Consider the following 16,351-nt stretch of genomic DNA (forward strand, 5'->3'; position numbering starts at 1 on the left):
CGAGAAAGACCTATGCTCGATCCGGCAGCCAACTCCCACACTCCAGTCTCCACCATGCAGACAGGAACCAGGAAGGCACGGCGCAAGTGGAATGTTTCTTTTTGAAGTTAAAGTACATGTGCTCTGACTTCAGAGGGAAATTTTTCATTCTTTCTGAAGTCTTTCTGAAGTCAGAGTGCATGCACTCTGGCTTCAGAAAGAAATTATCTTACTTTTAGAAAGAAAACATTTCTTTCTAAAGTCACAGTGCATACACTCTGACTTCAGAAAGAAACAATTTCTTTCTGGAGGCTGTCGGTCCTGCCCCTCGCCCCAGATCCCCCAGAACATGGTGTGGTGGTGCCCTCGATATCGCAGGGGCCCTGCCTACATCAGTGTAGTTCGGAAAATGTTTACTTCCTTTTTTGTCTGTGGTACAATGAAAGATTTTAATTTTTAGATACTTTTTTTAGCATTATGTTGCAGTATTGCTGGTTGCCAAGGATTCATCGGAACACTACCTACACTAAACTAAAAAAAAGTATACATCAGTACATGATATTTGTGTTTTGCCAATAAGGCAAAAAAGCAGTGATAAAGGGATGCCAAGAAGTATTGAGTGTATGAATTATAATGCAGGTTATCCTCAACAGTGCATGATAGTTATGGCCTTTTCTTAATGTTATGCTATTGGGATTTATAACGTGCACCGCTTCACTTTGCATGGTCTCCAGACACAAGCAGTTACGGTTTCATATGAGACATTCGAAGAGTTCTAAAAAAAAAATCTTCTGTAAAAACCCCCGCGAAAAAACATCCCGCGATGAAATGACATGGAACCAAATATTACACTGTGTCATAATGTTGCATAGACCCAATAGTCAAAAACAGAAGTTAATGCAGGGCAGGCTGTGATGCACTGCATTTTGATAGTTTTCATTCAGTTAAAATGTAAAAAACAAAAATATAACAACGTAAGAAATAAATGATAACATCTCTCACTAAGGCTTATTTTTTTGCTTACAGTTTCCTTGTACATGTGGACTATCGCAGCCCCGGCCAAGTATGATGGACAGTAGCTATAGTGATGGTGAGGTGAACAACCTCGGAAACTATGGTTCACAAAACGGCGAGAAGGAAGACCGAATAATGGTGCAGCTGGCACTTGGCACAGAAAGGAATTCTAACAGGAGAAAAAGTCAGCGAGCATACGTCAGCATGCGCATTGACACCCATGCCATCGACAAGTATTCCCGGACAATATTTCCAGGAGCCTACATCCTTTTTAACTTGATATATTGGTCCATATTCTCATAATGTTTGTTATATCAATGGGCAATTTACCCGCAATGCACTGGGTTCCCATAACAAATGATCCAGTTCACAAGTAGCTGTGGCAATGTCACATTATACTTGTATGAGCATCAGAAGAGCAGATGCAATTATTGTTCAATGAAAGCAAAACATATTAACATAATGACATGTATGAACATTGATATGGCACTTTTCTAATCTTCTCTTAAATAGAATATTACTTATTGAACCTTATATTTGACATATCAAAGCTGTTTACATACATACAGTCTTTCTGCCCCCTCATCAGTGGGCAATATGTAATAGTGCCTATTCCAATCTTTTTATATCTTTTTTTTTTGCTATACACATGCATGACTAAATATGATGTGAGAGTGTACTACTCAGGGTGTATACATGACATTTAACCAGACTATATTGCTTACCTGCATTGAATTGTGTCCCACAAATGGTTCATTGCCTTCTTCTATGTATAGAGACAGGCTTGAGAAAGTCATGTGTTGCCTCCATTTCATGGGGACTCTGAAATGCAGTTTGACCCATTTGCGACCAAAACCAACAGACTTTTCATGATGCTCGATAATACATGCACATTGTCTTCATGAATACTTTTTGAGCTTGACGTGTTTATCGATTGAAGGGGCCTGTGCAGTGCTTCTCGTGTTCACTAGAGATGGGAGGACAGCACAGACCACATGTGTTGCTAGTGATTTTAACCTACTTTGAATTGTCTTACATATTGAGTTAGCCAAATCACAAATGAACAATAGTAAATCAAACTGTTGTATTTTCTGTAGATAGGTAATGTACACCTTGCCGCAATACAATACCCTGTGTCCCAGCATTATGCCTTCAACATATTTAATTTTCCCTATTCATATACACCTAAAAGGTTAACTGTACCTCTCCACTCTCCAGATATGCCACTAAACAGAAACTGCACTGCCCATGAATAAGGTTTTAGCCTTACCCAACATGTCACATTATCTACTGCTCTGCAGAGTAGGTACTTAGTGCCATTCCTTAGATGGCACTCGGTGTACAGTGACACACCCTGCTATGCTTTATCTTTTATATAAGGTTGAACACGCTTCATCATTACATCATTGGTACTGTAGAGGATCAGACATTTGTCTTGGAATAAAGCAAGCAGCCTTGCAACTTTTTATGACCTACCGTTTACAGTTAAAACAAAATAACATTAATATGAACAGTCATAAAAATGGCCTTTTACATCCTAACCAACAATAAAAGACAGGGACTTTGAAGACAAAAGATAAAGCCCTTGTAGCTCGGTTCAAACCTCTGCACCAGTGTTATACTTGTTTCTATTCGTTTCTTAAATGTAAAGTGGCCCCCTATAAAGTGTTGTCACATGGCTGCTAAAATGGCATTGGTAAACACTCACGGCACCAATTTGTTGTTGTGACTAGGGCCCTCCCCATTGTATGCCCTGGTTAGTCAGCACTCCTCTTCTCGACAAAAACTCAGTGGATAAAGGGAGATTGGAAAAGTTGCTGTACAGGAGCCAGTACAGATGACCTAACAATTTACAATCGCATGCATGCAGCATGCTTCATACCACATACACAAATACCAATGGTATCAGTGTTTATATAATTGGGGTGTAGTAAAAAGGTAATGTGAAATCAATCGATTGGTGAGAGTTATGTTAGAGGAGCCAGTAAATATGTATGCTCCCTTCACAAAGAATTGACATTATTGATAAGAGTGTACAACATTAAAGGTAAAGCACATTGGTCATCTTGACTGGATTGAATTTTGAAATCCTGAATTTGACAAATAGCAGGATTATGTTGCCTGGGCCTCACAAACCCCATGCATGGGATCATGAATAAAGAGCATCCTCTGCCCTTTTCTCATTTGTTTAATTTTTGAGAATCTAGCCCGTAGACTCTGATGACGAGCTATGACAAAGGACTATAATGAAGGAGAAAGACTACTGTGAAGGTCTGTGACAAAGGAGAGGGAATAGGTTGAACAACTATGATGATACAGAAGGACTATGATGGAGAAGGTCTAGGATGTAGAAGGACTAGAGTGAATGAGATTACGAGGAATTAGAAGCACTAGGACAAGGAGAAGGACTATGACGAAGGAAAAATACTATGACGATGAAAGTTTAGGACAAAGATGAAGGAATATCATGAAGAATAACTGTGATAAAAAGCTATGATGGAGGAGATGAACGTAGACTAAGGAGTACTATGGTGGAGAAGTACCACAACAAAGGAATTTGATAAAAGGGAACAAATAGAAGAAAGTAGAAGAACAAGGAAAAGGAAAAATGACTAGGATAAGGAACTAGGACAAAGTAGTTTTACTGTGCATGATTTTGTTATGATTTTTTAACATCTATGTAGTATATGCTTTGCTTGTGCCAGATGTTATTTAATATGATTGTTTTTTTTATTGACATGTCTTAATTGTCTATGATTCGTAATTTACCATTTTTAACTGTCATTTTTCATAGTAGTTTTATGATCGTATTGTTAATAATTTTTTACTTTGTAAGTAATGATTGTATTTATCACTGGCTCTAACTGCTTTTTTCTGCGGTGCTGCTTTTAAGGCATATCCCAAAATAAAGTGTCACTGACTAACTGGCTGGCGGACTAAGACAAAGGGGAGAGGCAAAGGATTAGGAAGAAAAGAAAAGGACTAGAACTCAGGAGTGGACTGGGAAAAAGGAGAAGTATGACCAAGGACTATACAAAGAAAAGGACCATGGTGAAGGATATTTATGAAGTAGAAGGACTAATATGAAGGTGAAGAACTTGGACAAAAGACAATGAAGAAGGACTATGTCAAAGAAAAAACCTTTAATGAAGGATTATGACGAAGGAGAAAGACTATGCTTAAGGGCAGAAGGACTATGCTGAAGGACACAGGATTAAGACCTGCGTTTCTAGCAAGCTGTGCGTAAGTGCACTGAGAAACTTCCCTGTGGGAGCTGCTCAGAAGAGCCTTAGCAGCAAACACAATTACCACCGTCTAAAGCATTCATTGGGCATAGGCCACTGTAGCTCCTGCAATTTGTTTTTTCTGTTAAGAAGGCTAGAATATTCTAAACTTAATATCCCGATTAGCCCTCTATACATTACACCCACGATGCGAGGGTCTGCTGCTGTTCTCACAAACTAAATTACTTTGTTGGAATTTAGTTTGTGTACATTACTTTGAATTTTTTTGTAATTATTTGTGGCTTAAGATCTAAAAGGAGTGTGGGGAGACGGGCTTGGGACGGGGTGGTAGTAAAGGAGAAGAGGGTAATGAGGGGAAACCCCCTCCACAAAAATAGAAGTAAAATTCGAAGTAATGTACACAAACTAAATTCCAACATTGAATGATATAGAACCAATGTGAGGGTGACCTTAAAAGCATATTATTTTTCCCTCTCAGCATTTTGTGTATGCAAATGTCATGCTCCGTGCATTAACAGTACTAACATTCCGCTACAGGTAGAAATTCAAAATTGCAATATCATTTGCTTGGCCTGCAAAGCATTATGGGTATGGAAATTCTCCTGGCACTACTCATACATAGCATTAGGGCAACAGATATTTAAAAAACTACAATGTTTTCTTGGCAATCTACATTCTTTTCATGTTTTCAGAATTCCATTGGACATAGAATTTAATGAATGCTATGACAACTCACATCTCTTCTATTAATGAATGGTTTCACTGAGAACTTGTATAAAACTGGGCAATATTAGTGATGGAGGATGTTGCAAAAAATCTTGTTAACACTGCAAAATATTTGTGTTCACACAGACTCATTACATTTTTGCAAACTGCTCATAATATCATAGTGAGGCATGAAATATTTAATGCATGCAAAGTATGGTGGGTATTCAAATAGTCCAGTGAGTGTATCACTGCTACAATCCCCAGTAGAACCGAGTAGTGTTTACTGAACCCACTGCCAACTATTATTGGAGGCCAGCCTTGAAGCCGAGAGAATTTCTTTGGGGGTGAAGAACAAATTAGCTACTTTCAAATTCCAAGTCAAATGTGTCGGCACATTGAAGGATATGTGCAGCTTGTTTGCATTGAAGGACAGCAACATCTATTATGAATCTCAGTGAGGATCCTATTTGTTAAATAATATCTACCCAAGGGTGATGAATGGTGGGCATAACAAATATAGGCTAAATTCCATACCCAGTCATTTCATTTCTATGACAGGATTACGAGCAGGGCTCTGCTGAGAAGTAACTACATTTTTCTTTTCTTTTTTTTTAGAGCAAAAAAGTAATTTGCACTGGCAATGGGGGTACTTTTTAGGCAAGTGGAAATATATTTTTACTCTAGAACAGATATCTTTTTGGAATCCAAAATGCCTTCCTCCTTCTAACTGTTTGTCCTAGAGGCCCAAGCTAAACATCACTGAAAAGGCGAAAACCTGCCTCTGGTTGCTTGTGGTCTCGTGCATAAAGGATGTGACCAAGCAGTTCAGGCTGGAGTGCTCCTTTTGAGGGTGGGACCAAGTCTTATTTGCATGTCTTTCCCTTTCAGTAATGACTTTGCAGTCTGTAGATTGATGAAATGAAGAGTTATCTGGCGTGATGCTGCAGGTTAGGATTAATTCTAAATCTATGAGCCATCACCTCTTTTGTTTCAATTTCATTATGAGAGCCATGTTCTTCAGGCCCCTGAATTATTTCATTCTAGTGCCACATTAATTGTTTTTGTTATGTTTTCAGGCATGCTCCTTTTGTTTGAAATTATTCCGTCTGACAAATAACATATCATGTCTGTATATTTAGCTAGCCTCATGTTTTATGAGAAGTAACACACATGAGCTTTATCACAGTGACATACAACATGTTCTGCAAGCATATGAACAGTGTATGGCACTTGACAAATGAATAATCACAACTAAACCTATTTTTTATATTGCGCCTACAGTGCTTTCATTTGGTACATATACTTTTCTCTGCCCATGAGTAATTGTGCCAGGTACTGTGGCAGAACTTGGAGTCTTGGATTGGTTTATGATCTCTCTTAGAACTGCCTTTAAAATACTTGTTTTTGTGACCAATATATTTGGAAAATGTGCTGTAAGATGCACCTTTTAATACTGACTTGTAAAGAATTGCACTGGTTGGAGAGAGGGAAATTTACTTTCACGCTCACTTCAGAGATGACAGCTCATTAACTATGCATGCTCACAAAGTTGCTTACCTCAGTAGTCAGTTGCCTACATGGAAAATAATGTACACATGAATGCAAACAGTTAGAAAAAAGAAGGAACATTGATTGAGACGAAGCACTATGATAATGGACTATGATAATGGACTATCATCATGAAGGAGAAAGACAAGGATGGAAGACTAGGACCAGGTAGAAGGACTAGGAAAAATGACAATAATGATGCACCATGACCATGGAGAAGGTCTGGGATAAAGGAGCAGGACTAAGATGATTGTCTATGATGGAGATGGACTATAATGCAGCATTTACATAGATAATGCCTATGACACAGGAGAAGGACTATGCAAAAATATGATATTGAAGGAGAGAGACTATAATGAAGGAAAAGCACTTGGATAAAGGACTAAATGACAGTGACGAAGGACTATGATGAAGGAATATGCTGGAGGAGTAGAACTCTGATGAAGGACTGTGACAAAGGCAAATAATTAATGACTGATGAAAGAATAGCTCTATGAAGAAGATGGAGGACAGGGACAAATAAAAAGCACTATGGTGAAGAACTATGATTTAGGTAAAGAACTATGATAAAGTAAAATAACTATGATGGAGAAGGACCAGGACTAAAGCAAAAGACTATAACGAAAGAGGAGACAAAGGGAGAGGCTAGGAATTAAGGTCTATGAAAGAGAAGAAAAGATGAAGTAGCATGAATGACTATGGTGAAGGAAGAGTACAAAGGAGAAGGGCTATGACAAAAAAGACTATAATGAGGTAGGCTGACTATAATACATAACTATGATAAATGAGAATGGCTATATTGATGGATGGACGAAGGAAAAGAACTATGATGTCAAAGAAGAATGTCCATGATGAAATATCATGGCTAAGAAGGGCTAGAACAAATGACTATGAGGAAGAACTATGAGGAACGAGAAGGGCTAGGTTGAATGACTATGCTAGAGAATTACTAAATCAAAGGACTATGAAGGAGGAGGACTGGGGCAAATGACAATGTTAAAGGAAAGGACTATTATGGAGCTGATGGACAAATATGAAGGATTAGGTGAAGGACCAGGACAAAGGAGAAGGTTAATGATTAAGGACTACGAAGAGGGCAAGGAGCCAAGAGAAATGAAGGCAAATGATGAATGACTATGACAAAGGAAAAAGACTATGATGAAGAAAAAGGGGCCGGACAAAAGAGGACTGTGATAAAGGACTATGATGAAGGGGAAGGACGAATGACTGTAAAGCAGGTGGACTAGGATGATGGGCTATGTTGAAGGACAGAGGTCTAGGACAAAGGACTATGATGGAGAAGGAGCAGAATGTTGGACTATGACAAAGAAGAAGTTCTAAAGTGAAGGACAAGGAGTGGGACAAGGGAAAAGGGCCAAAAAGAAGGACATTTATGAAGGAAAAGGACTATGAGGATGGTGAAGGACTATCATGGACTAGAAGAAAGCATGTCTATCAGCAGGACACACACATTGTTCTGTGATGCAGCCAATTTCCCTGTCAGCTGGCATACCAGCCAAATAGTCTACTGCACCACACCTTTTCATGTTTCTCTCCTCGCTGTGGCAATGGTTTGGCCACAAGGTAGCACTAACGTGCCACCATACGTGCCAAAAAGAAAAGAAACAAGGTTGGAGGCAGGGCATTTTTGTTTCTTATCCAACCCTGTCCCCCTGCCCCCAACTATGGAACCCGATTCCAACTGCACTTATAGAAATCTCTCTCTTTTGTAGAAGTTAAAATGAAAGTGAAAACACATTCGTGTTTCTTGTCTTTCTGATTTTTAAATGTCCCTACTCTTTTGATCACATAACCTGCAGACAACTCAATCGTCAGTGTCATGAGTCCCTTGTGCATGTGGTGTGCTTAGTAAAAACCTGGAATTAATATTTAGCAGCATTTCTGAAATTCTGACATTCCCCAGCTTTGTGTTTCATGGAGTATGCTCAAACTTAGAATGAGCTTGAGGGTCTGAGGGGAACAAAGGGTGTAACCTGCCTTGTGAATCAGCAGGGCTGCCGGGGCATTTACATCTTTGTGGGTGCACATTGTCTTTTGTATTGCCTGCGCCTATCCATCCCGATTGGCACTCCCTGGGTAAGCCCACTTTTTCATTTATGTTTCGTAATTTATGTGTGCAGAATGGGCGCATCCATAGCTTAATTTGAGTCAACCGGAGTCACTTCTAGTTTTATTTATTAATACAGCGTTTGTGGGGTCATTAAATGACTCCATACCTCCGGGACACCACTTCTCAAGTAATGGAGTTTCCTTTACAAAACATTTGTATAACGTGCTTAAATACAATGGGCTTGAATCGCAAATCTTTTTTGACGCAAGTGAAGAGATGTGTGGGTGCATCTCCTCGCTTGTGCCAAAAAAAGGTTAATTCTAATTCACAAATTGCATCTGAATGAGTGCCTCTTAGATGCACTCACTCAGATGCCCCTCCCCCATAATACATTTTCACAAATTAGGGTGTTTAGGGCATTTGAAAGAGCATCTCGAATTTTCAAACAGGATCCCTTTTAAATGTCTTGAAATGAGGGTCACCCCCCTGTGCTGCCAGTGGCGCAAATCAAGACAGGGACATTTCTGTCCCTGTCTTGATCTTGTTGTTTTAAGTGTGACAGATGTGGTGTAAACCCCAGCTGTCACCCTAGCATTTCCATCTCCCTAACAGGGATGGAAATAGTTGGGCATTTCACCATGGCGGGCCCTTTAATGGCCCATCTTGGAAAGATCCACTACCAGCAACCACATGGTAGCTGGGAGCGCGCTCCAAACGCTATTGAATAGAAGGGGGCTGGAGAGCACCTCTTTGCGCTATTGTCCAGCCCCTCCTGAAATACTCAGGTCACCTTTGAGAATAAGGTAACCGGAGCATTTCTGAAAGCACAGCAAATGCAACAAGCATGTTCTCTGCGCTCCTTTCATTTGAGCAGCTTCTTGAGGATCTATCCCACTCTGTTCAATCTAAGGCGACCAAAAGCACAACATCCAGAAAGCATTACTTTGGTATGGTAATGCCCAGGATTGGAAAATTGCTGTGCCAGCGAACATGTCCCATCATGTCACCCTACCCATGTGCATTATGTTTTTATCCGTGCATACTCTTTACTCATATCTGGAAAAAGCTTTGTGGATCTGCCACTCTGTGTTCTGCATAGCATCCTGAAACGCACGAGAACACAGGGTAATAAAATAGTCAGGACATAACTGTGCTCTTGTGCCACATGCAAGAAGAATGAGCTGCAATATTTGCATCTCTAGCCACTGTCCTTGTCTATAATAATAATAATTATTAGGGGGTTTATTGAGCATGGATCTAGCTCTGGGAAGCATCGGAGCGCTTTAAAAGTCGTGGGGGAAGTACATGGTGACAAAGCAGATCACAAGCGATCAATAAAAGGGAGCAGGAAGCCAAAAGCAGTGGACGGGGAGATCAGACAATTCTAAAAGCAACTAAGGGAGGAAACGAGGGAGCAGATCGCCCAGTTTCAGGTTAGGTTGGAGTGGATGAGGTGTAGAAATAGGTGTTAAGGAGATGTTATTCCTTAAAGAGGAGTGTCTTGAGTGCCTTCCTAAAATGTAGAAGAGAGGGAGTGAGTCTGGTGTGGACGGGGAAAAGGTTTCAGTGTCTGGAGACATACAGAGAAGGCCTGTCTTCTGGTTCATTCCTTCACCAGCGGAGTTCAGGTCTGAACTGGCTCCTGGTGCATTGTAGGACTCTCTCAGCAAGGTATCTTGGAGAACTTGAGGGCGACAACCTTATAGATAGGCAGCAACATTGGAAGGTAAGAAGGTAATAGGTACTTGCATGCAGAGCCAGTGCAGTTCGATGAGGGGTTGGGATGATGTGGTTGAATTTACAGAGTCGTGTTGCAGGATGTAGGGCACATCTCAGGGTTGCCAGAATGGTCGCAGTAAGGTCTTCAAGAAGGAAATTGCCACCATCCAGGTGGGAGAGAACCAAGGCTTGGACAGCAGATCTGAAGTTGTTTGCTGGGATCATGGGCTTGACTTTCTTCAGGGAAAGTTGATATCAAGCCGTTTGTGTCTTTCTTACTGTCAGTCGATGTAGAACTAAACATATTTGGCACAGTTGCTCGATGCGGAAACAAACATACTTGGCACAGGTGGTCAGTAGGGGTGTGAAGCCCCCAAGTTTCATAGTCGAGAGCCAGCTCTTGATGTCTGGGTGTTCAGTGTTGTTGCCCAGCGGTAGGAATTCAGTCTTGGAGAGCTGAGCTTCAGGTCCACAATGGAATTATTTTGTGCATCTCCTTCCTCCTACTTACATACGTTGCACATCCAAGAATGAATAATTCCCCAGGAATTTTCACAAATCTATAATCACATTTTCCAGCAAAAACACTAACCTACAGCTTATGAGTCAAACTGTCATTTGATAGAAACATTCAAGAGACTCCAGACCACAACACATATATATATAGGACAGGCCTCTTGTAGAAGAACAGTCGGTGACTGGCCGTATGCTGAGCGCAGCATTAGCCTCCATGAGCACAACACAATCTTCCATATACAATTACAGCATATGTCCTCATTTATGAGAACCGCACAGTCATCTATAGTTAGTCCAGTTGACACTGACCCTTAGATGCTATATATAAAACACAACACACAGTTAGTGCTCCTTTTGGTCTACTAGTGACAGTATAGCCACAATGTATACAGGTGACATGCAAACTATAATAGAATTCATCATAACTGTGTATTTATCTTTTACTATAATACTTTACTTCCGATGCCTCAAGCCCATGGACAATGGGTTGGCCTTGAATGGATAATACATCTCGCTTTGTAAATCTTTGGTGGTCAGTGGCATAAGTTAGATGTTCAATTCTAGATCCAAGACAGGGACTGTATCTTGTATGTGGCTGGACACCCTGTTTAATCTCCTGTACTATAGATTCCACTTGGCTGCAAATGTATACATCCAAAATCTTTATATGTTTGTTCATTTATGCCTTTTAACAATCTTTTTTGTTCATATTTATTTTACACATGACCATTTCAATCTCATTTTTACAAGAAACTTTCTATTAAGATGTGTAATGGGCGTATTTAACTGGGTTGCTTGCTTTAATTCCTGCCAATGTTGGCAAATAGTGTCCGAGAAAGGATTATATGTATTTTCTTAGAAGCGTGTATTTCTAATACTTGCCTTGCCAAGATGTCCGGACCATATACAAACAGCTGCGAGGAAAAAGAAAAATATACAGACGAAGGTTACAAAAAGTCACAAGAACATTAGAATGTGCAATACCAGAAATCAAAAAATTTAACATTTTGTCCTGAAGAATGTACAGTAGCAAGGTTTGAACAGAAACATGTAGATGTGTGTCATACTGCAAAGAAACAGTACAGCAAACAACTGCAAATCTAATAAGAAAAGTCTATACTTTTGGAAAGTGTATGCACATTCTTTTCCATGTTTAAAGTAAGAACCAATATGTGCATATACTTGAATGCATTTGTTAAATGCTGTTTGTTCACTATGTGTACGTAATGTAGGTATATAATATATGTTGTTGCAAAGATAAATGAGAAATTGCTGTGTGTATAGGAAATATACACCACAAAATACAATAAATAAAGGTTTTTCTTGTGTACGTGTATAACAGAGCAAGATACAAAATAAACCAGTACAATGGGACTGTTGGTGTTGAAAGGAACGGCAGCATATAATGGGTGCACTTTGGCACATGATGAAATTAATTCCGGTAGCATTTTAACACAAAAGGATTTGCTGGACAGCACTGATATTTTTCGCCTTGAACAAGATGCATGATGGTCATTTTTCTTTTACTGCAGACGGCTGTTTCTCCAGCAGTGTTCTACTGTTCATCCCATTTTTACAGGCTGTGCAGTTATCTGATCAGCACATATATCTATACTACTGCAGGGAAATCATTGTATGGGGTACTGTGGCAAACGTAAGAATTTGAATATTTAAACACCTTTTCTGACTCTGTGTATAGCTTTTTAGTAAATATTAATGGCAAAAGATGCCCCACATTTTTTTTCAAAATCCTCCTGGGGATTTTCCACAAAACTGCTACTATAATGGGCCCTGTGACTCTGGGGCTGCTATCATCCCTCAAGTGTGCTTTTGGTTGAATAAACGCACACTGTGTCAAATGGGTGCTGATATAGTTAAAAATATATAAGCCAAAGTCAAACAGTGCTAGAAATAATACCTGTCTGAACATCTACTTTTACTTTGTTTTAAGATAGTGTCCTTGTTGCATCGCACAGTGCAGTTTGCTTTTCTAATATACAAGTAGTAGCTACATCTGGCTAAATGCATGTTTCAAATGAGATCACAGAGTGTGTTCTCCAGTTTGTTCTCCATGAAATTAAAGTAGTAGAAGCAGGTCTGAGCATTCCATTTGCTAATACGTTTGGGCCTGTATTATGGAAACCTTGCAATGGTGTAAGTGCAATTAGCAGTAGGGCAAAATTGCTCTAGTCCAAAAGACATAGGGCCAGATTCTCAAAACTTTTGTGGGCGCGAGTGATGAGATGCGGTTGTCCAACTCCAGCCTCAAGGGCCGGAATCCTGATGGGTTTTCAGGAGATAAATTTGCATACAATGGGCCTCATTACGACCCTGGCGGTACGGAGTGAACGGCGCCGTAAAAGGTGCCGGCGCCGTTCACTCCGTACCGCCGCATTACGAGTTCCCCTCTGTGGACACGGTAAGCACGCCTGGGAAAACCAGGCGTGCTTACCGGGTCCCGCGAGGGGAAGAGGGAGCAAACAACGGGCCATCTCGTAATGGCCCGTTGTTTGCTCCCTCTCCCATTCCCATTCAGCCCTCTGGGGGCTGAAATGGGAATGGGGAAGAACCGTGTCCGGGTCCTTGGAGGGAGGAATTACTGGGCCTTCCGAACTCGAAATGGCCTGGTAAGTCCTCATTCCGAGGACCGGGACCCCAACGCGATTTCGGCGGCAGCCATGCCGCCAATAGCTGCATGGTTACCGCCGAACTCGTAATGAGGGCCAATGATTCTAAATGTATGCACATTTTGTCTCATGAATATTAATGAGGGATATTCTGAAAACCCATCAGGATTCCGGCCCTCGAGGCCTGGAGTTGGACAACCCAGCTAGTGCATCTCCTAAATTGCACCCAAAAAAAGAAGCCCATTTCAGATGCTCCTTTCCCCCCATTGCACATTTGCACAAATAGGTGGGCGTTTCAGAGCATTTAAATGTGCAGCCCGAAGTCAGAAATGGTACGCACTTTTAAATGGCCTGAAATTAGGGTCACCCCCTGCAGCTTTTAAAGCACGCGCAGGGGAAGGACTAAATCATGACAGGGATTTGCCCCAGTGCGGATTGCACTTGTAGCACTGCAACGTTTCTGTAATACAGCTCTAGATAAACATTTACAGCCCCTAAAAGCAAGGGTCTGCTACCTTTAGCTCTCCAGATGTTTTGGGTTAGACAACTCCCATTATCCCCAGCCAGTGTACTAAATGGTGAGGGGTCATGGGAGTTGAAGTACAAGACATCTGGAGATCCAAAGGTTGCAGACCCCTGCCATAAAGACTGTACCCGCAAAGGGTCTCGTAGTGTCTTGAAAGTGTATTTGCACTTGTAAATAGCATTATATCTTAATTTCATCACAGCTGCAGGATAGCTACTCTCCACCTAATCATATCTGGAATACCCAGTTCACCATTTGATGTATAATATTGCTGCACCTTTGTAGAATGTTGCAACAATGTTACTTTTTAAAAAACTTTTATATGTAAATATTTGACGTTGTATTGTAAAATCACCACAGTCTCTAGTAACTTCTAAACTATGATCTGTACAAATCAAAACCTTTCATCATGGTATTCAATGGTGTAAGTGAAATGGAATTCGGGCAAGTACACAATACTCATCACCCGCAATATTTTAATTGTGTCTTTGTAATTTAAAACATTGTTAGATGTGATAAAATCATCTTTATTAATGTGGAATAAGCTATTTCATGTTTTTTATTTTTTCCTCTTCTGATTTGTACAAATGTGTAAAACGTGGTCTTCGGATTTCGGAATACCTTTTATGGAGGGAGACAACATTACATAATCTACCCAGACATAAGCAACATTGTAGTTCTTAAAGTAAAACATTTCTAACAGCAAGACTAAGCAGCAGGTGTCTAAGAATGTCATACGCTTTCCTCCTCAGACGGCTTCGCTCTTGGTTAAAATAAACTGCAGAGAATGGGTTAGGAATGCTACTGTTATGCATTGCGCCCACGCCCACCTCGTGGGCCTGTTGGAAACATGGGCTGGGAGATGCTAACCAATTCCTTGGATTTCCAAGCGTCTCACCTCTATGAATTGAGCTGTGGATTTCTTAATGCATGAAAATGCTTCCTACGGCCATCAGATACCCACCGGGAAAGGGCTGAATATGTTTTACACAAAATGAAGCACATGTACTGGTGCATCCCTTCAGGTGCATCAAAAAAGTTGTGTGTGTCGACCCCTTTAGTCATACTTGTGGTGTTCGGTGTTTGCGCACACCAGTCAAGTGGTAAGAGCAGTGGATGTATTCACAAAGCAACTTGATGTTTTTTCTAAGTCATCATTTTCACCACCATAACTGAACATTCTCGTGAGGGTGCAGACCCACCCATTATGCACAGGCCTTCGCTTCCCTATCATGCACAGCACTCCACTTTACAAGGCTTGTGGCATGACACATAATAATTCTACTGCCTATAGAGGTACTGCAGTCCCTGGTGTGGATTGCTATCCCAGATGGAGACCTGCACGGCCTCGGTCTATACAGGAGAGCAAGCGAGCACAGCCCTTATGGAACTATGCTAACTTAATGTCTTCCTTTACGTAAGAAGGCGGGACTCGGTGAGGGAAGTGTCAATCAACTTCTCTTTCTCTTTCCTGCTTCCTCTTGCTCAGTGGGTCACACACACTGGGGAAGAGTGAAAGAGCATGTACAAGATTAGGTATTTGAAAAAAACCTTTCATAACAGAAAAAGGATACAAAACACTAGACAGCAAAATATCTCATATATTTACAACCTCAATAAATAACACAGGATGTCTACATAGACAATACTTCTAAAATCATATACATACTAAAAACTGGGATACATTCCCTAAATTAATCTATACAGGCAACATTTCATAAAGAGAAGTACAAAATCGGGTAAGAGATAAGATTATTTGAAAGTTATTCCCCCTGATCAATCTCTGCCACAAAGTCAAAGATGCATAATTTGTTGATACGTATACAGATTTGAAAAATTGCAAAGTTCTCAGGTCTTTCAATGCTGGACAAGATATCACTAGATGTTTCATGGTTTCAATGATTGAGACGTCTTTACCTGAACCTGTTACGCCTTTGAAGACCCACCCTTGGTCCCCAAACTTCTAGCGTGTTAGCCAGATTAAATCTTTCCTTATTTGTAGGAAAACGTATAAGATATTTTAGTAGAGAACCCCTTCACCTAGGAAGGGAGGAGTACTTATAAAGTGCACAGGTACTGATGATTTCCTGAGGTGTTCATCCAGTCTCTACCATACAATTTAATGTATGCATTAAAAGAGTAGACACTAGACCACTCGAATTTTAACCAAGCTTGAGCAAAAGGTCCTCATACACCTTAGCAAACCCATTTAATGACGCAACCTTCCCCTCCAACAGGCATAGTTTGAAGTGCACAATGGGAGAATCTAACGGGGATCCAATATTTTCGCTAGACATTTAACTTTTTCCAATGTATGATTGTTCCTAATGACGTCAGTCCCAATTCATGCCTAATCTCACAATTGGGTAAACTCAAAGGTAACCAATGAGTCAATTTC

The 16,351-nt window shown here is 40.5% G+C and overlaps 1 protein-coding gene across 3 annotated transcripts in view; it reads left to right on the forward strand.

Annotated features, from left to right (window-relative positions):
* LOC138453539 (gamma-aminobutyric acid receptor subunit rho-1) overlaps positions 1–12,139 on the forward strand; it is a 720,362-nt gene extending 708,223 nt beyond the window's left edge. For all 3 annotated transcript variants that reach the window (XM_069606507.1, XM_069606509.1, XM_069606508.1), the window contains one exon: positions 1,006–12,139. In XM_069606507.1, the coding sequence (XP_069462608.1) occupies positions 1,006–1,296 (291 nt within the window). In that variant the 3' untranslated portion in view covers positions 1,297–12,139. The remainder of the gene's footprint in view (positions 1–1,005) is intronic.
* The last annotated feature ends 4,212 nt before the right edge of the window (positions 12,140–16,351 follow it).

The sequence above is a fragment of the Ambystoma mexicanum genome, chromosome 4p (genome assembly GCF_040938575.1).
Source record: "Ambystoma mexicanum isolate Mex_15411 chromosome 4p, UKY_AmexF1_1, whole genome shotgun sequence".
NCBI lineage: Eukaryota > Metazoa > Chordata > Amphibia > Caudata > Ambystomatidae > Ambystoma > Ambystoma mexicanum.